The sequence below is a fragment of the Neovison vison genome, chromosome 11 (genome assembly GCF_020171115.1).
Source record: "Neovison vison isolate M4711 chromosome 11, ASM_NN_V1, whole genome shotgun sequence".
Classification (NCBI taxonomy): Eukaryota; Metazoa; Chordata; class Mammalia; order Carnivora; family Mustelidae; genus Neogale; species Neogale vison.
Window position 1 is genome coordinate 196651325 of NC_058101.1, and position 21482 is coordinate 196672806.

Consider the following 21482-nt stretch of genomic DNA (forward strand, 5'->3'; position numbering starts at 1 on the left):
GCCGTGGTAAGATCCGCCCCGTGACGTTGCTGCGGGGCATGTTGGGAGTTGTAGTTAGTCTTCCCAGGCTCGCCCCTGGAAACGCCACTTCCGGGCTAGCGTGCTGAGCCCTAGCGCGGACGTCAGCGCCCCTGTCAGAGCCACGTAGCAGACATGGTGAGTACATGCATTAGACCCCTGCGTTTCCCTTCAGACTTTCGTAGTCTCCGTGAGTCCAAGCCCTTGAAAGGAGCTGCCCTGGCAGGACCCACGGTAGCAGCTGCGAGCTCGGTGCGCTGGGTCTCCTTTCTCTCGGTCTGTCCCTGCGAGAGCCGGAAGGAGACTGTCCCGCACAGCCTAGACTATCCCAAGCTCTGCCACTGTAGGACCTTCGCTCCCCGCGCCTCCTCCTTGTGGAATCATGTTGAGAACGAGGGATTATTGGGCGTCTTGAAGGTTTGAAGAGGTATCGGACCTGGGAAAGATAGGAGTCACTTTCTTCAGATACTCTACTCCCTGAGCTCCGGTGGTGTCCCACTTCCCCCGTTTCCCCCCCAGCCGTTCGGCCAGGTCTTCCAAGCCTTTCCTGGATGTGGTGGTCTTCAAGGATCCTTTACATCCTGCGTTTCCTCCCAAGTTATACATCCAGTTTTTAGAAATGTATTCCGAGCTCTAGATCTTTATCTACTAATTGTACCTTCGCCTGGATAACTCCTATGTATTTCACACTCAGCAAGTTCAAAACTATTTCCACCTCCGCTCGTCCCACACCCGCTCTTCCAGATATCCGCGGATCAGGAAATCCACCGTGTTGGGCCTGCCAGAAACCTGGAAATCATCCTTGTTGTCTTCCCCTTCTCAACCCCCGAACATCTGATCAATAATCAGATCCTCTGCATGCTATTTCTGCATGCCTGTCACTTGTCCTTCACGCCACTCCTACCATCCCTGTCCTTGCCCTCGTCAGATCTCAACTGATCCGTGGTAGGCTTTTAAGTGTTCTTCCAAGTGGGTCTTCACCAGCCTGTGCCCCTGCTTGCAGTGGGTTCTCCTACCTCCACCCCCAACTTTCCTTTCTAGTTGTTAATACTCGTACCTACTTGCCCTTCTCATCTCAGCCTTAAATGTTATTTCTTCAGAGAGGATCTCAATTCGGAAGCCTAGGGAGGTTGTGGTCCTTTCACTTGAGATCTCTTGTGGAATCATCGCAACAACCCTATGAAATAACGGATTTTTCCTATTTTACAGAAGAGTACAGAAGTCCTGAGTGATTAGTTACATTGTGCAGAATCATGCAGCGTTAAATACGCTCTTGCCTTTTTCACTTTTGCCTTCTGTATTTTTCATTGTCATTAAATATTTTTTGTTCAAATGGCAACTGTAGAACACTTCATAGAGCAGTTCCTCAAATGGTTGCCTAATATTTATATGGTAGTATTGTTCTTTATTTAACTGACTTCTTACTGGTTTAGAAGATTTCCTTTTCTTTTTTTTTTTTTTTTGCTATGATGAAAACAGTGGGAAGTGTACAACATTGAAGTTAAATTTTTGCTGAACTTCGATTATTTCCTTAAGACAAATTTCCAGAAGTAGAATTGACTCTCATTTGTATGAAGATGAATTTGTTTTGTTTTACAACGGAATTTTGGTTCTGTTTGTCTCAGGTGATTTCAGAGACTATGGATATACTCTTCAGAATAAGAGGAGGCCTTGATCTAGCTTTTCAGCTAGCTACTGCTAATGGTAAGTCTGACCAAAAAAACTTCTTTTTTATTATAAATTGATGATGAAATATACTGGGATCCCCTTCATTTTGCAAATGAAACTGAGTGAGAGAGAGGATAAACTCAAATCGGGTGGTTAGTGAGTTCTATAAATTGGATTTAAACTTGGGCACTATGTTCCAGCACCACTGTTTGCCTGTGAGGCTTCTCTGTGCAAATTAGAAAAAAAGGTCCCCTTTCTTAAAAAAAGAAACTTCACTGTCCACTGGCAGACAGTTGTCACAATAAATATAAATATCCACAATGAGCACAGTGTAAACAAGACATGCAGATTTGAACATTGCAGACTTGCACCTATACATAACCTGAGTCTCCAGAGCCTACACTCTTGAAAGTTATGTTGTTTTTTAATGGTATAAGAATTCTGTGGGAGAAATATCAGCAGAGTTTGTATCAAGCAAATTCTAGGATGTCTTCCCATTTCTGACTTGGGCTAAGGCCACAAACAGAGGTAAAGGATATCAGGGTAGGGAGATGAGTTGTGTTTGAAAGGTGTTTCATTTGAGATGCCAGAGTCTATCAAGTGCAGATTCAGGTAACTTGAATCTGAAATTTAGGGGAGGGTGGGTGGTCAGGACTAGAGAGAAAGAATATCTCTGAAGGATCATTAACACCATGATAAGAAATAAAATCATTCAGGAAAAGTGTGATCAGTGGCGTCAGAAACCACAGAGAAGTTCAGAAAGATAAGGAATGGAAAGGTCCCTAGCTGGCCATCATTTCCTGGCCCCACAGAAATAGGAAGAGAGAGAATGCAGAATGTTCTTTCTGACTCATCCTTTCATGCTAAAAAAAAATTGCTCTCAATCTTGGTCCATTTGAATCCCCACTCCCAAATTAATGAAAGTAAATTCAGGGATAAACAGAAGATAATCCAGGAATTATGTTTGTCTTTTGTAGTGTAGCTGAAAATCTTTAAATTTGACCTTCTGAAACATATCAAGATGTCTTAAATCTCTCTGGTTAATTAGTAATCTTTTCTTTACCACAGCCCCAAGGTATTTATTTAAGATATCAGGGTGATAGTTAAATAAGTGTTTTAATCACAAGATTAAATAGGTTTAGGATTTAAGAATATAAAGTTTAAATAAGTATTTGTGTATTGTCTTTAAATATATCTTCTTGAACCATGAAAATGTTTTACATAATCCAAAGATTATAGTTAATTAAAAAGAAATCCCTGAAAAAGAAGTAAAAAAAATTTCAGGTTAATGACACATTACACAGAAAAAACTTTGACTTTAGAATACACTACTCTTAGTGGGACAGAGTCCAAAGATAAAAAGAACTTCAAAGAAATTTGAATTTCATTCAGCAGTTTTACTGTTATAAGTTATGTGGTATTTTGAAAATAATTGGTATTCCCATATATTAGTGGTGAAATAACTGTTTGGAAAACAATTTGGCAGTTTCTCAAAAGGTTAAACATAGACTTGCCCTGTGACCCAGCAATTCGACTCTAAGTGATCACCTAAGAGAGATATGTGCACACAATAATTTGCACACAAATGTTCATAGCACTATTCATGATAGCCAGAAAGCAGAGAGACAGTCCACTTGTGTATCAGTTTATGAATGGATAAACAAAGTATATTGTGTCCATTCAAGGATATTATTGAGCCATAAAAAGAAATAAAGTACTGATTTATACTATAATATGAATGAGTCTTGAAACTAGACAGGATGAAAGGTAGACATGAAAGGACACATAATGCATGATTTCATTTATAGGATGTTTCCAGAATAGGCGAATCTATATAGACAGAAAGTAGATTAGTGGTGGCTACGGGTCAGTGTAAGAGCAATGGGAAATGACTGCTGATACGTATAGGGTTCTTTCGGGGTGATGACAGTGTTCTGGAAATAGTGATGGTTATAAACCTTGTCAGCTTCTAAAAGCAAGTGAATTGTATGCATTAAAAGGATGAATTTTATGGTCTATGAATTTAATCTCAATTTATTAAAAAGAAAGGCATAAATTTTCTTTTTATATGTTCAATTAATGAATCTAGAGAATAGTTATTTGGGAGTCAATTTCCTATGTTGTACTTTTGTGTGTTTGGAACGATTCATGTTGAAAAGTTTAAGGTTTTTTTTATTAACCTCTATTTATATTCTTTTGATTTAGAAATATTTATCAAGAAAGCACTAAAACATGTGCTGAGTGACCTGTCAACCAAGCTTTCTTCAAATGCCCTTGTGTTCAGAATTTGCCACAGTTCAGTATATATATGGCCTAATAGTGACGTAAACACCATTCCAGGAGAACTGAGTGATAGCTCTGCTTGTAAGAACATAATGCGCTTTATTCAGTGAGTATGTTTGAAAATTGCTAGAAATGTTTTCAAAATGTCATTTCATATTGTAAACATCTTTGTGTATTAAACGTCTAGCTTTGAACAGGAAGAAGATATAAAACGAAAATTTATGAGAAAGAAAGACAAGAAGTTACCGGACATGGTAAGCAAATTTATAATCCTTGAATTTGGACCAGAGTGATGAGATCTTATCATGATGAGATCTGCAACTCTCTTATTTTTTACAGATCAGATTTTTGAGGTCAAAAATGACAAGAGTGACTTGTCAGAGGTTATATCTCTGTTTTACATGTTTAAGCTTTTGTTCCATAGTCATACATATCCTAATACATATATTTTGGGGGATGCTTTCTGTGCTCCCACAAAAATACACAGCTCGAGTATGTTTGCAAATTACTTAAAATTAAATAAAAATGAACCACTCTAAAACATGACAGAGACACATAGTGCTGTGAGATAGTAAATAAATGATTTACCTTTCTTCACACTGTTCTTAGTTCTGGTGCTTTTTGAACCAGTGTTATTGAGGACTGGCCATTTGCCACAAAGTTGGTAAGTACTGGAGATAAATAATGGAGCTACTTCAAGGGAGGAAGTTTTACGAAGTTAATACGACTGCAGTGTTTTTCTAGGCTGTTATGGGAAAATAGGGTGGACATGAGGTTAGAGAGCTAGGCGGGGGCCACTTCAGAAGAAGCAGAACTCAGCCAGCAGCTATGGTAATGGAGAGGAGGGAAGGGATCCAAGAGATATTTAGGGGATAAAATGGATGATACTTGGAAAGGAATTGGAAACGGAATGACCATTTTCTTTCTTGGGTTAAGATGGGCGATGGGGAAGACATGAGGTCGGTTTTGGTCACGTGGTTTGAGACACCAGTGAGACATCCACATGAGCTGTTACAGAACATACTGTGGGCTCTAGATCAGGTGATTTGAGAATTACGTGTAGCTGGAGCTCGACATTTTGAGGAGTACGGGTGGATTACTTCCTCAGATGGGGTTTGTTTCTAGATTGAGGTGGTGCACTGTTGATAGGGATGCGCGTGAAGTAACATCCTGTCCTCCTCAGCACATCGTATTGAAGAGGCACGTGCTATCAGTTGGCCTCTAGTATTGGTGATGTTAACTCTGATCCCTTACTTCCCATGGTGTCTGCTCATTTTCTTCTCTGTGAGGGCACTGTATTTTCCCTTGTAAGTAGCAAGTATCAATTGGTAAGATACTTTGAGGCTATCCTATTCCTCACCAAAGTTTTACCCACCACTTTCAGTGTCAACCAATAATTTTTGTCTGAATCTGACAATAACCTGATGGTTGCAAAGTGATTTTGCTATCATTTCCTTTTATACTTCTTAGATGACATTGTACCATAAGGAGAGCTTTGTTTTTCCCTATTTATTTATTACGTGCATGGAAGCATGGGTTCCTATTTTATGCAATGAGTTAAAATCTTTGGATGCTCACATTTTCCAAGATTTGGCCAATGAGCGCTTCTTCAGGCTTGCTCCAATGTCCTTTTGACGCCGTATTTTTGTGTACTTCCTACTTCTTCCACTTCCACTTCTTCTTCTTGCCAGATGTTTGTTCTAGGCACATTATGTACTGTCCCTGTTCCAGCTCAGGGATCAGGCATTTCTCTAAGGAGCACACACACATATGCATACGTACCATACATGTGTAATATATATACACAGAGACACACACACACACACACCACAGTACGTTTCTATTTATCTATGTAAAGCATATTTGTATTTCCAGTTCTACTTCTACCTCACTGAATTTGTAACTTTTTGCCTCTGAGAAACTTGGCTTCTAGTACACTCACTATTTTGCCAGATTTGTTCAAAACAGGAAACATTCAAACAAAGTACTTTCAGAGTTGTTATTCCATACCACTGTAAAAATCAAACCTACTAACAGAGTTCAGTATCTGTTTATAGTTCTCTGTGTCTTTAGGCCAGGGCCTTATAGTTCTAATGTATGTTTAAAAGTTCCTTTGGTGTATGGTTATTATATCTTGTTCATTGGATTTTTTTTTCAGTCTAAATCTATATAGAAGTAGAATAATATATGTAATCCTGGTGAACCTGTACCAGCTTTAATACTTATAAACACATGCGCACATACACACACGTGCACACACACGAATGTTTTAAAAAAAAAAGTTATCCACAAATGGTCAGTCTGATTTCATCTTCATCCCCACTCCCTCTCCACCTCTCTTCAAATTATTTTGGAGCAGAGGAGATTTTTTTTTTTTAAGATTTTGTGCTTTTAAACAGTTTACTATAATACAGCTTTGTATGGCCCTTAAAAAGTCACTTGCCCTTTATATTTAATGTTCAGTATGCTATAAGTTGACTATTACTGTTTCTCTTTATAGCATCAAATAGTAAACATAGATCTTATGCTGGAAATGTCAATCTCTGTGGGAGCTGTCACCCCCATCATTGAAAGAGAAAGCGGAGGACACCACTACGTTAGTATGACTTTACCTGTTGATGTAGTTCTGTCTGTTGCTCCAGAAGAAACATGGGGAAAGTAAGTATTTTGTGCTGCTGCTGACACATCTCTATAAGCCCTCCTCCCCAGAGTCATCAGAGCCCATCTTTAAATATCACGTAGATACATCCAGGATTATTGTTATTTTTACTATGATTTATTCCTTGTTTGTTATTAAACTGAGTCATCTAGTAATTAAATGTTTATTTAGAGGAAATAGGGTAGTGTGCAAAACCTACAAGGTTTTCCCATTACCTATACCTAGGAAATATACAGTATACTTAATTTTGCATAAAGTTAGACTTCATTTAATAATCCTGGTCCAGTGAAGTTTTTTCTTACTGTATTTGGGATGTATTAACTCTCCCTTCTAATTTATCATAGCCACTCTAACTTTCGTTAATGTACTTGAATATTTCCCTCCACAGAGTTCGTAAACTTCTAGTTGATGCAATTCATAATCAACTAACTGACATGGAGAAATGTATTTTGAAGTATATGGAAGGAACATCTATTGTGGTCCCCGAACCACTGCACTTTTTATTGCCAGGGGAAAAAAATCTTGTAACAATTTCATATCCATCAGGAATTCCAGATGGTCAGCTGCAGGCCTATAGAAAGGTAATACCAAGGGGCGCCTGGGTGGCTCAGTCGGCTAAGCATCTGCCTTCAGCTTGGGTCATAATCCCAGCATCCTGGGGTCAGGCTCCCTGCTCAGCGGGGAGCCTGCTTCTTCCTCTCCCTCTGCTACTTCCCCTGCTTGTGCTTTCTCTTCTCTGTCAAATAAATAAAATCTTTAAAAAAAAGAAGGAAGCAAGAAAGGTAAAGCCAATACACTTATTCTTAGAAAGATTATGACATTCATTCACTTTATATTTACTTAAAACATTTCAAATAAATGGAACTTATTTTGTGATTTAATATGAAAGTGGAATCAGACTACTGTCTTCACATGTTACTTAATTTCTGTTAACATAGAACTTTTTTTAAAGCGTATTAATGAAAAAATATGCTAAACCATATGTAACATTTTGATTTCAGACACTCAGTATGGTTCATATGTTCTGTGAAATTTTTCCATAATGAGATACAGAAATGAAAAGATGCTTACATGCCTTGAGCTGCTGCTGAGTGTTTATAAATAAATTCCTTTTCCCGTCCCTTGCTTTCAGATTTGTAGAAGAGACAAGATCATGGTTAGGGAAGGAAAGCTAGGATTTATGCTAATTCTAATTAGGATTTATAGTAATACTTTACACACCCCCGACCTCCCAGGATTATTTGGGTTTTATTAGAGGCAGTTTGAGGAAAGCATGATCAGCATTCAAAGAACTGAAACTTATTAATGAATTGGCTAGTTTTGGAGTGCGTATTTTTGATGTGTGGTCTTGCCTGGCGTCCATCCCACTGTACCACAAGAACATCTCCCTCATCTGTCCCTGGGAGGAGCAGAGTGCTGTGACCCTCTGCTCAGTCTGTAAGTGCTGGTGGACTTGACCTGCAGAGACACCAGATGATCCCACTCCAGCTGTCAGAGTACTTAGGAGACACGAAAAAGAAAATGTCAGACTTTACAAAGAAGGGTCACATTTTTATGCAGTTGGGAAAACTTTGCATTTTAAACATGTACGCGTATTTTAATTTTGATGCCATATTGGTTGGCTTCCTACCACCCATCTCTCCTCCAGAATTTAATCACCACCCCTTGTATTTGTTAAGTACTCTAAGCATGACTTTTCAGAATACTTTCATGTTATTCTATCCTTGTTAATTCTAATTTACTCATTTACAAGGCTGTTTCCAAAACAGACTTCAGCCTAGATGTATTTTAATAGACTGCGTTATAATAAATTAGTAATTTGAAATTATGTTACTTCTCTCACTCTGACAAATTACAGTCAGCCCTTGAATAACACAGGTTTGAACTGCAAGAGTCTGCTGGCCCACAGATTATTTTCAGTAAATACGATACAGCACTGTAAATGTACTTTCCCTTCCTTACTATTTTTGTAATAGCATTTTCTTTTATGTAGCTTACTATATTGTAAGAATATAGTATATAATACATATACATGTATGTGGATTTTTGACAGTGTGAGGGCTCAGTACCTCAAATCCCCACATTGTTCAAGGCTCAACTGCATTTTCCTTTTTTCTGTGATCCCTTCCAGTTTCTACCCATATCCATGGAAAAACATAAATAACTATCTTTTGGGTTTAGTTTAAATCCCACCCTTTTCGACCTCTGTGAATTATAAGTGTGTTTGATAACTTTTATAGCCAATATATAGTTATTTTTGTTTTATGTCTTTAGATTGAGTTTGTTTACCAACGAGCAAGGAGTCTACGTTATTTAACTTTTTTCTCTTCTTTTCTATTGATTCTGATTTCGTTTAGGAATTACATGACCTCTTCAATCTGCCTCACGACAGACCGTATTTCAGAAGATGTAATGCTTATCACTTTCCAGATGAGCCATACAAAGATGGTTACATTAGAAATCCACATACTTATCTCAATCCACCTAACGTAGAGACTGGTATGGTGAGTTTAATAATTATTTATGGAGTCGACTGATGCCCAGTGTCAGTGGTGATTTTTTTGTGTGTATCCAGTAGAAGTTTTAAGGATTGATTCCGAATGTATGTCATCTCTAAAACAAAATTTACCACCCCTTTCTTTTAATAATCGTTGCTTAATAGCAGTATTCACAATAGTCTGAAAAGGTCAGAAATAGATAGCATGTACCACAGTTTTCCTACTAAAATTCCATTCCCTGATTTATTCAAAGGCGTCTCCCCATTTATTTTCACCCTGAGCCTGAGAAATCATGCCAAGTAAAGAGCGTGTTTACCCACAGCACACCGCAGCCAAGTTCGGTAAGGCCCTGCGGCACGTTTTCTCTGCAGCAGGTGCCTGGGTGCAATTGGCAGCTTCCCACCAACGGAAGCTCCAAGAAGTGTGGCTAGTGGAGCACGAGGAGCGGTTCCTTAAGGGTGCATGTGGGCTGGGAAGAAAGGGTCCCATGGGCATCCCAGCCCAGGAGTTCTTGCACAGCCCGGCCTCTTAGCAGCCCTGTGACTGACGGCCTCCTGTCTCAGGCCTCTGCTGCTTCCTTACTGGGATTTTTACTCTTTCCAGGGGTATGCTTTGATCCGAAGTGACCTGCTTTTACCCTGTCTTTTCTCAGCCTGTTTCCTCATTGTTTCCAGTTGTTTCCTGTCATCTTTAAAGCAGCTCACTGCCCAGTTCATTTCAGCCCCATTCCCGCCCCCAACTGGCACCTCTCACAGCCCAGTTTCCCTGAGAGGAAACCTAATTGTCCAACATGTCCTGGCATTTATTCAGTATCTCATGCGTCTCTGTGCGCTTTGTAAGGAAATCCTAAGAATGAAAAACGAATACATGATACAGCCTAGAGGACTGCAGGAGCCACTTCTAGTCCTGGCCGTCAGAGGGCGCTGGGGACAGCAGTTCCGCCCGCAGCAGCCACGGACTGCCAGGCTTCCCGTGGAGAGACCCTGGCTGGTGCTTACCAGGTCGTGTGGACAGATGAGTCTCTATCACTAGTCATCCTGTTGATGATAGAAAATCTTTTTATTTTGCTTGTATGGGAGGAAATCCTGGGAGACCTCTTCCTGGTTAAGAACCTTGCTCTGTCACAGTCATAGTGTCGCCATAGGCCATACAAAGTGTAGAGTCTCTAACAAACAACATAACTCTTGGTGGTTTTCTAGATTATTGCATAAACGTCTTCTCTCAGACTATATTTGGGACTCCTCTAGATAGGGTGGGTGTACCTGTGTCATATATTCATTTTTAAATTTTAATAGTTCCTTACAAAGTGCCTAGACATTCAAAATGTACCAAATAAATGCTGATTGATTTTTGACAGTGAAATGGGTTTATTATTTCTATTATGGAGATACAAGAAGCACTTACATATTTTAAGACATTCAGTATATGATGTTTGATATGTACATAAAACATATATATAAGTTGTAAAGCACAGTAAGGAGATGAATACCAGAGAGCTCCCTACCCAACTTAAGAACTAGAACATTACCAGCCTACCTGTGTGTTCCTTCCTTTTCCACTCCTCTGCCTCCCCACAGCCTGAAAGGAACTCAGTGTATCCTGAGTTTTATTTGTATCACTCACTTCCTTTTTTTTTTTTAAATAGTTTCCCCACATAGGTGCATATTTCCTCAACACTTACAGTTTTGCTCATTTTGAGTTTTATAAAAAACTGGGTCATTTTATATTTGGTCTTCTACAACTCGCTCTGGCACTCACTGTTAAGTATCCAAGAGTTAGTCATGGTATTGTGTCCAACTGTGGTTCGACTTCGTTATTGCCATGTAACAAACTATGTATGGTTTGTCCAGATATTTTGTTATTCAGCCAACCCTGATAGGAAAGTTGCTGTACCTATTTCTTGTTATATATGTGCAACAGCCGTCAACATTTTGCTTCATTTCGCTTTCTCCGCCCCCCCCAACCCGGGCCATTTCAAAGAAAGCCATGGACAGCCTGGTATTTACCCTTAAACACTATAGCACAAATCTCCAAATAGTAATAGATTTGCATTCATGGGATTAACCTACTTTGGTTATGATTCATTATTACTTTTTGTTCTCTGCTGGATTTCATTTGCTAACATTTTTAAGATTTTTGCATCTGTGTTCATGAATAAGATTGGCTTCTGAATTTCCTCACATTGTTATTTTTTTTTTTCTGCCAATAATATACTGGCTCATTAAAAGAGTTGGGTAGCATTCCCTTTTTTTTTTTTTTTAATTTTCTAGAGGAGTTTTTATAAGATTGGCATGATCTTTTTTGATCATTTGGTAAAGCTTACCTATAAAATAATCTGTGCTTAGCATTTTCTTTATGAGAACATTGTTAATAAATTTAATCTTATTAATGGTTATAGGACTTTTTTCATATTTCTAAGTTCTCTTTACGTAGGTTTTAGTCTCTCCCATAGTTGTAGTGATGGGTTTTTTTTTTTCATTCTTTGTATCATTTTTATGCCTTCTTTAAAAAAAAAAACTTTGGCTTTGCTGACCCCCTTTATTGTAAATTCTATATTCTGTTTCATTAATTTTTTGCTCTTAACTTTTTTCTGGCGGGGGAGGAATCAATTTTATTTTTTTAACTTAATTTTATTTTTTCAGTGTTCCAAGATTCATTGTTTATGTACCACACCCAGTGCTCCCTGCAATACGTGCCCTTTTCACTTTCTCCTTCCTTTACTTTCTTTGATTCGTTGTTTTTGTTCTCACTTCTTAAGTTGGGCACTTTGGATATTATTTATCTTTTTTATTCTCTAAGTTTCTAAATTTCAAGCAAAGCACTATTTTCACAGGTTTTAATTTCAAGTATTTTAGTTTTATTCAGTTCTAGGTGTTTTTACACCTCTATTATGAGTCATCTTTTTTTTTTAAGATTTTATTTATTTATTTGACAGACAGAGGTCACAAGTAGGCAGAGAGGCAGGCAGAGAGAGAGGAGGAAGCAGGCTTCCTGCCGAGCAGAGACCCCGAAGTGGGGCTCGATCCCAGGACCCTGGGATCATGACCTGAGCCGAAGGCAGAAGCTTTTTTTTTTTTTTTTTTCCCCCAAAATTTTATTTATTTATTTGACAGACAGAGATCACAAGTAGGCAGAGAGAGAGAGGAGGAAGCAGGCTCCCCGCCAAGCAGAGAGCCTGATGCGGGACTCGATCCCAGGACCGTGAGGTCATGACCATCATGACCTGAGCGAAAGGCAGAGGCTTAACCCACTGAGCCACCCAGGCGCCTCCGATTCATCTTTAATCCATGTGTTATTTCAGAGTTTTTTTTAACATCCAAATAAATTAGAATTTATTTATATATGTAGGTACATATATATTTTTTTTACTGATTTCTGACTCCTTTGCATACTGATCAAAAACAATTTTTATGTAATAAAGATTCTGAAATTTACTGAGACACATTCATTTCCTGAGAATGCTATAGAAGCCGCAAATTTGGTAGCTTGAAACTACAAAAATGGGGCACCTGGGTGGCTCAGTGAGTTGAAGCCTATGCCTTTGGCTCAGGTCATGATTCTAGGGTCCTGGGATCGAGCCCCGCATTGGGCTCTCTGCTCAGCGGGGAGCCTGTTTCTTTTTCTCTCTCTGCCTGCCTCTCTGTCAAATAAAATTAAAAAAAAAAAAAGAAAGAAAGAAAGAAACTACAAAAATGTATTCTCTCAGATGTGCAGGCCACAAGTCTGAAATCCCTATCATGAGGCTGAAATCAAGTGTCAGTGGGGCCAGGCGCCCTCCAAGGGCTTTGGGGAGAATCCCTCCTGTGCCTCTTCCATCTGTGGTGGCTGCCGGCGCTCACGTTGTTTCCTTCTCTCCTCCTGCGCCAGCGTCCCGCTCCCTCTCTCGCAAGGATACTTGTAGTAGTTGCATTTCAGGCACACCTTGGTACAAGAAAATTCTCCCATACGTTAAGTTCCTTAATTTAATCACAACTTAAGAGCCCGCCTCCCCCCTCCCTTTTTTTTTTTAAAGATTTTATTTATTTATTTGACAGACAGAGATCACAAATAGGTAGAGAGGCAGGCAGAGAGAGAGGAAGAGAAGCAGGCCTCCTGCTGAGCAGAGAGCCCGATGTGGGGCTCAATCCCGGGATCCCTGGGACCTGACCTGAGCCGAAAGCAGAGGCTTTAACCACTGAGCCACCCAGGCGTGGCCCCCCCCCCTTTTTTTTTTTTGCCTTTCGACCCTATAACATAGTCTTCACAGGTTCCAGGGATGAGGAGATAGACTTCATTTGGGGGCCATTTTTCCACCTACCACAATGTTGTCATTAAAAATGTTCTGTCTGTGCTTGAGAAGAAAATACTCTAATTGTTGGATGAGGATTCTGTTAGTCCGTGCCTCTTCTTACCTGATTTTTAAAAAAATATTACCAGTTTTTGGGGAAAAAAACACACGAGTATTCTTAACGTTATACTACAAGAAAGATCTTGGCCTTTATTTAAGGATATTTAAATAGCATACCTGGGCTATAATCAATGGTGGCAGGTTTACAAGACTGGAGGAATATTCTTCATATGTCCCATTATATGGCCCCTTCATTCATTTATTCCTCCCTTCATCATTTATTCAGTAAACATTTATTGACTATTAACTGTTTGCCTCACCCCCTGTAGAAGCTTGGGTCCAGAAATAAATAAGGCACAGTACTTGCCCTTATTAAACTCACATATTAGTGTGGTTAAGAGGAGATTTAAAAAGTAACAAGTAAGGTGTCAAGCGGTGCTTTGAAAATAAAAAAATAAAGCAAGCTAGAGTGCCGGCAGGGCAGGAGGTGGGTGGTGAGGGAGTGAAGCATGCCATTTCCAGGTTGGCTGATGATGGACGGTCTCTGATACTTGAGCAGAGACCTGAACGAAGTAAGGGTGCCGAGCTGCACCTTATTTGGGTAGAATGTTCCAGGCAGAGCAAACCATAAGGCTCTGGCCTCAGATTGCCCCTGGAAGATCTGAACCCAAAGAGAGCAAGCTGCAGGGGAAAGTGGTACAAGATGACCTTGGAGAGGAGGCCAGGGAGCAAGATTTGCCAGGCCTTAGAGCGCAGGGTAATGACTTTGGACAGTTGCTGAAAAGCCAGGAAAGTATAATGTTCAACTGTAGTTCTCTGAAGGCATTTTTGTAAGGAACTGAAGTAACAGTCTGGCTCAGAACAGTAAACTTGGCTTGGATGTCTGTGTAGAAAATGTGCATCTATCTTAAGTTAGTATGTTACTCTATTTCTTCTTTTTATACAGATTCATGTGGTCCAGGGCACCTATGGCTATCATCACTATATGCAGGATCGGGTGGATGACAGTGGCTGGGGCTGTGCTTACCGATCTCTGCAGACGATCTGCTCTTGGTTCAGGCACCAGGGCTACACAGAGAGATCCATTCCAACACACAGGGAGATTCAGCAGGTACGCTTCTAATCAACTGTACATCTCATTAGCCCTTAATATACCAGTAATAATGATTATTACCTCATGGTACAGACTTATTTCTGTTTTGAAGGGGGAAAAAAACCATACTGGTGATCAGGGAACAGGTCCTAAATGTAGTTGTTTAATAGCTGTCTTGTGTATGCGTTTTTTTTGTGTTTTTAAATACACAAAGGCTCTAGTTGATGCCGGGGACAAACCAGCAACGTTTGTTGGATCACGGCAGTGGATTGGATCGATCGAGGTACAGCTCGTTCTGAACCAACTGATTGGTGTAACTTCAAAAATACTGTTTGTCAGGTGAGGACACCTTAAGAAATTAGTGACATCGTTTCAAAGCAAGTTTGTCATTTTATTAGAAAAGAGGAAAATTATGTATTCTCCTTCCTCTTCCTCCACACTGTTTTTACTCTCTCCTCCACATTGCCTCACTGCTTTACAAATCTTTTTTTAAATGCTACATTTTTTGGCTATTGAAGACTTTGAGTGGATGAATAAACTTGGCGATACGTATACTTGCATGGTGTTAATTTAGCTGAGAAAAGGAACACTTGGAAATATGTAAGCTATGACTGGAGTTACAGAAAATCAACATTTTTCTTTATCTTCAACTCTTTAAAATATCTTGAAGGGAGAAATTCAGATGTTGATCTTTGACTGCCCTTTTTGTGTACCTCCTGCCCTTTTTCTTCTTAAAAGGTCAGTAAACTAATAATGTGTCCAAATAATATATTCATTTTTTCCCAATACAGTTTAGCCATAATTCTAGCTTGAAAATATGAGCAAATATCAGGTCATGATTGCAGGGTCCTGGGATCAAGCGCTGGGTCAGGCTCCACCCTGGGAAATTCTCTCACTCTCTCTCTCTTTAAATACATAAATCTCAAAAAAGTAATAATAAATAAATCAATCTTTAAAAAAATAAAAGTAAAATATGAGCTAATATTAATTAAATAAGAGGTTATTCCTTATCAGTGAACTTGTGTTTTAAATACATTTTGTATTACAGTAACCTCAGTTTAAATACATTTTGTATTACAGTAACCTCAATAGATACATTACCCTCTTTTGTCCATGTGCTTATGTCCCAGAATGTCTGATTTCACAGCTGCAGTTTAGACCGCCTGTGGAAACCGGAGCTAACAGATAAATGATCGGTTAAATAGTGAAGCACATGATGATTGCAAAGGGAACGTTTTGGCACATCAAAACCTTACACGTTTCTTACTAAGCAAGAGCTTAGAATTAGCCACCAGCTGGGACCTCCAATCCAAAAAAGGATCTCCCTTCATCTGGCCAGTTTTCTCTCTTCTCCAAAGTATAAATTGTATAGGACATTGAAATATTCCCTAAAATAATATGTCATACTTGAAAACATTTTGTAGTTTTCACAGATCTTGTCTGTTTTAGTCCAGATCTCCTGTCACGTAGATAGGGCAGGGGTGATGGGTCCCAGTCTAAAGATGAAGAGGGAGACTGAGTCTGATGGTAAGAAGACAAGCACCCAGGACTTAAAACTCATTCTTCTGACATTAAATCCACCCATAAGAGACCTGTGGTCATCAAGGTGACCACTTTCACTCTTCCCTTAAAAATCCTTCGTTAGGGGCGCCTGGGTGGCTCAGTGGATTAAGCCGCTGCCTTCGGCTCAGGTCATGATCTCAGGGTCCTGGGATCAAGTCCCGCATTGGGCTTTCTGCTCAGCGGGGAGCCTGCTTCCCTCTCTCTCTCTCTGCCTGCCTCTTTGCCTACTTGTGATCTCTCTCTGTCAAATAAATAAATAAAATCTTAAAAAAAAAAAAAAAATCTTTCGTTATGCAGTTCCAGAAGCAAAGAAGCAAGGTCTTAAGTGGCCTTAAATACTTTGAAAGGTTATGGTGCTTTTGGTTGCTCTCAAGTCAGTTACCTACCACTTAATGTTATTTAAATTTATCATGCTTTTTTTCAATAACCAAAAAAGAAAACAAAACAGTAGAAAACACTGGCTCCCAAACTCCTTAATGGACCTTAGTGTGAGAAATCATTCATCTGATGGAAAATGGTTTCTTTCTAGCCAAGGTTGTGAAATGGCCTCTCGAGGCCGGGAGCTGGCTAATCACTTCCAGACTGAAGGAACTCCGGTCATGGTCGGTAAGATGTTTGGGACATCTTGGGCTCTTTGGGTAAAGAGAAGAATATATAAAATTTATTGTTGATATAAATAATTCACATAAAATCAGTCATTTTTAAACATTTGAAAATTAGCTTTTATACCTTACATACTGACCTCTGGATATTTATTGTTCAATTTTCAAGGTGGGAGGAAAGTTATAAAAAAGATGTAATAGCCAGAAGTAAAGGCTGAGAAGAGAAGTGATATAACTGTTGAAGTATTTAAAGAATCAAGAACAGTATATAAAAGAGGCCGTGGTCGCTCAGTTGCGCCTAGTAAGTCATGGTGCGGCCTCGAACGCGGCTGGCTGTGTAGCATTACGTGAATTGCTTCACCTCTCTGGGCTCTGTTTATAAAGAGGATTAGATGAGTTGGTCTAACCCTTGAGGATTCTGTGGAGAACAAGACTTGATCTGGGATGACAGAAGGCAACCTAAAACTGGTATGTAAGATATGCAGGCAGACAGATTTCAGCAGAGTATCAGAAGGACCTGAATGGGTAGATGGGCTGTCCCTCGGCGGGTACTCGGAACAGAGGCCGCATTGCCCATTTGCTGAGAGAGGCCTCACAGCGGCCACTGTGATCCTCCGTAGCCCTTTCTAGATCCAGTTCCATGGATATGGCAGTGGAATAGAAACCTGATATGGTTACAAATATGATTGCATCTTTTCTGATTTTAAAGGTAACAATTTTATCTTCTCAGAGTACACTTGACGTGATCTGTAATCTTTTATAATCTAGGCTAGCAATTTTAATGCTATGTTAGATTAACAGGCCAAATAATGTTTTTAAATTGAAATTGACTAGGGAGTTGAGATTCACGTATGCCCTCTCTTTTTTCTGATTTCCCTTGCTATAGGGGGAGGAGTTTTGGCCCACACAATACTAGGAGTGGCATGGAATGAGATTACAGGGCAGATAAAATTTCTGATTTTAGATCCACATTATACAGGCGCTGAAGATCTACAAGTTATTTTGGAAAAGGTAAGTATCTGTTTAACACAGATTTAGAGGCAAGGGAAAGAATCCAGACGCAAAGGAGAGCAAACTGGCCTTTAACAGAACTACAGACCCAGGACTGTGATGCACCCTCTCAGCAGGTATTGTAGGCCAGTGAGGACTGTCTGTCTGCATAGGGAGGAGAAGAGGGAACTAACGTGAATTGCAAAGAACAAAATTCAGGTTAGATTTATGAAGACTTTCCTACTTATTAAACTTAATAATGGAACAAAGAGCTTAGAAATACATTCTTTTGGACATGTTACAGCTTTGCATAAACAAATGTAATGAAATAGAGTAGATTAAATAACCTTTATAATTGTATTATTAACCAAAAATAAGCAGTATGTTGGACATTATGGAGGCTACTTCTAATTTATTTACATATCATTTATTCTCATTCTGTAAAGGATTTGAATTTGAGACAAATGTGAGAATATTCATTGATACTTACAGTACCAGTTAAAGGAGGTGTAAATTTAACTTAATGTATAGGCAACTAATTCTCACATATGAAAACTCATTCTAAAACTTTAGAAGGCAAGGATAATAAGACATAATTAACTTGAATTTAAGTTTCTGTATTCTTTGCTAAATATATTAAAATTACAAAGAAGGCATACAACCTTTTCAGCCACAAACCCATAAATATATCCTACTGTTACTCACTACCCTTCCTTCTTCTCATATTGTCACTTAAGTCAACATCATTAATACCTTATAAAAAGCTTTCTGTGAACTTTGAAGTTGTAGTTTAATTAGGTCATTTTTTTAAAAGCACAGTTGGAAGGTCACTGGTGAGACATTTTCAGAAGTTAAACAGAACGTAACTGTATGAAGTTACCAAAGCCCTGGGAATGAGGGGTGTAGTAGTCAGGAGCTTAGTGTGTGTGTAGCTGAATGCTTTTATAACCCAGTTTAGTAAAATATTTTGCCAGTGATAAGACTATAAATACAACAGGAGATAAATGTGTCCTGCTTTTATCCTTCAAGGCATTGGACTTGTAAATCTCTGAAATGTTTGCTGCTGCACACCAGAGTGGGAGCAGTATTTCCTCTTTCCGTAGTCAAGTGTTGGGCCACTGGGCATGAAGTGCCAGTATGTGCCGCCCACTGCTTGGAGCAGTAGGGGTATTAATAAAGGTCTTTAAGGAGCTTTTAGTCTAGAGTTGAAGAAAAAAGAGATTCAAAAACTATTCCCAACAAAAAAATAGAGTTTACCAGGTTGATCCATTAATAGAGGGATCCCTTAGAGCTGGTGAAAGGACCGCAGGCCACGTTCCCAGAACTACGGCAGTTCCGAGAGGATCCAAGCCTGCGAAGGGGTGTGGCTGGAGGGATGGGCAGGGGTGAAACTGAGCCAGGCAGAGAAGCAGAGCATTCAGTTTTCATCTTAGAGGCAGTGAGAAGCGTTCATTACTTTAATTAGAAATATGATATAGATAATAAAATTACTTCTTTCTGGCTGGTTTGAGGAACTTTGCAGTAGATGGAATGGTCTAGATAGGCTTTCCTGAAGCAGTTGAATAAGGCGTTGTCCCTGATTACTTTCTCTGAGGCTCCTACTGTTCTTTTTTGCTAATTAGATTTCTGTAGAATTTTCAATTGTAGAAAACCCTCTGCCCTGTTAGCACGTATAAGGAGCCCTGAATCCAAGGCCTGACCTTGTGAGAGTCAACACTATTCTCACTTGAGAATCGAGAGCAGTGTCTTAGAGCCTGGGCTACTGTAACAGAACACCATGGCCCAGTCGGCTTATGAACAAGAGAAATGGGTTCCTCGCCTTTCAGAAGGTGGGGAAATGCAAGATACCCGCAGGTTCGGTCTAGTGAGCACCACTTACTAGCTCTCAGACAGCAGTCTCTTTCACTGGATCTGCACAGAGTGGAAGGCATGGGGGATCTTTCTGGGGCCTCCTTAATGAAGGCACTGATCCCATTCCTGCGTTCCACTCTCTCAACCTAGTCTCCTCCCAGAGGCCCCACCTCCACATACCAGCACTTTGGGATTAGGTTTCAACGAGAGTTTTGGAAGGAGCCAAACATTCAGCCTAGCAAGGACTGTAGGGAAAGTTCTGCCTCTGCCTGACCTCTCTTTACCCTCCTGTGGAACTTATCCTGTTTGAAGTTCCCAGACTAGTCTCCTCAAAGAAAAAGACCATACTCCCCTGTCTACTCCCATCAGTTTCTGGTTTGGACACCCTTTCTACCCACTTCCCTTTACAATGATTTGAGTCTGGTTACCTGGAAAAGGCTGAAAGATGAAAACAGAGAGTAAAAGCTTTTATTCATCATTAAAAGAAAAGATTTTAGGACATTAAATTTTAGAAAAGGTTTGGCTAAAAAAGGTTACTTACATAAAGAAACAGGTCTCAAAGACAAAAGATTTTTTTTTGCAGTTACCTAGGAGTGGGGAAATAGGACTGATGGAGGATTTTTTTTTTTTTTTTTACTTTCATTGAACTTTTAGAATGTAGATCTAATTTTTGCAGTCCAAGAAAGAAAAATGCAAACATTAAAGAGTTCCTCTAAACCCTCCAACCTCCACACTAAAAAATAGAGCTAAGACACTATTTTCTGTAGAGACCATGACCTTTAGCTCTAGATCACTGCCAGGATACAGAGCAGCAGCTTCCGAGTTAGGCGAAGGAATGAGAACACACTCGTCACACACGCAGTGGTATTTATTTTAAGAGTTCTAGCTGGCCAACTCCCGAGTATTTTGCCAGCAAAGCGTTTCATTTCAGAATGATGTAACTCAGACTAGTCATTAGCTGGGTCTTTAAGAAAATAGATCAATGGCCCTAGAAGAAATTTGACGTACTTTTGGATTCACAGATTTTGTTCGAAAGTAATTTTCTCTGCTGGGAAAAAGAATGGAAAGTGGAAGGATTATAGCCGGAGGACAGTGAAGGGCAATTCAAGAGGCCGGCACAGATTTCTCCCTGCCACTTTCCTCGTAGCTAAGACGCACAATATGGTCCCTAAGACCGCCTTCAGTGGCCTACCAAGAAAAACAGATTGCCAATTCTATTTTTTTTTTTTTAAGATTTTATTTTATTTATTTGAGAGAGAGAGACAGTGAGAGAGAGCATGAGCGAGGAGAAGGTCAGAGGGAGAAGCAGACTCCCCATGGAGCTGGGAGCCCGATGTGGGACTCGATCCCGGGACTCCAGGATCACGCCCTGAGCCGGAGGCAGTCGTTTAACCAACTGCGCCACCCAGGTGTCCCCAGATTGCCAATTCTATCACCTGCTGCTGACTGCCAGAATTAGGAAACTTAGACTCAGTAAAAATGTGATTATTTGGAGTAACAGTTACCATAAGGGAACTTTATCTTTTCTGTGATTAAGTACTGTAGAATTTTTTTTTTTAACTCTATCTGAAATGGACCCAAGTATGTTACTTTTCTATGCTTTATAGGAGTTCAGATCTTTGAGTTTTGTAAGTTAGAGTCGTATTCCGGGATTCAGCTGACAGAACCCGACTGTAAAATGTTACAATTTTGATCATGTAATCCTGTCATTTAGTAAAAGGTTTTCCTTTCCCTTCTCCCAAATCTAGGGCTGGTGTGGATGGAAGGGCCCAGACTTTTGGAACAAAGATGCTTATTATAATTTATGTCTTCCTCAGCGACCAAATATTTTTTAAAATATCTTGGACTCGAAGACAGTATTAAAGTTGTATTATAGATTTGTTAATAAAGACTAAGTTTAACTTCAAATAGAATCCTGGGTGTGGTCTGA

The 21482-nt window shown here is 39.6% G+C and overlaps 1 protein-coding gene across 2 annotated transcripts; it reads left to right on the forward strand.

Annotated features, from left to right (window-relative positions):
• The first annotated feature begins 77 nt into the window (after positions 1–77).
• On the forward strand, positions 78–21465 carry UFSP2 (UFM1 specific peptidase 2). 2 transcript variants are annotated; one of them, XM_044225603.1, is made up of 12 exons: positions 78–156; positions 1644–1722; positions 3892–4075; positions 4157–4223; positions 6470–6627; positions 7017–7209; positions 8986–9132; positions 14400–14564; positions 14761–14885; positions 16639–16715; positions 17598–17722; positions 21301–21465. In XM_044225603.1, exons 1-12 carry the CDS (start codon positions 154–156, stop codon positions 21385–21387), a joined length of 1410 nt encoding a protein of 469 aa, XP_044081538.1. In that variant the 5' UTR covers positions 78–153; the 3' UTR covers positions 21388–21465. The 2 variants fall into 2 exon arrangements, with proteins under 2 accessions (XP_044081538.1, XP_044081539.1); XM_044225604.1 differs by lacking the exon at positions 78–156 and adding an exon at positions 172–445.
• The last annotated feature ends 17 nt before the right edge of the window (positions 21466–21482 follow it).

Bases quoted from the DNA above. Each gene is read 5' to 3' on its own strand.
- UFSP2 (XM_044225603.1), top strand. The intron at 1,723-3,891 runs GTAAGTCTGACC...CTTTTGATTTAG, and splicing joins TCAGCTAGCTACTGCTAATG to AAATATTTATCAAGAAAGCA. The intron at 9,133-14,399 runs GTGAGTTTAATA...CTTTTTATACAG, and splicing joins CTAACGTAGAGACTGGTATG to ATTCATGTGGTCCAGGGCAC.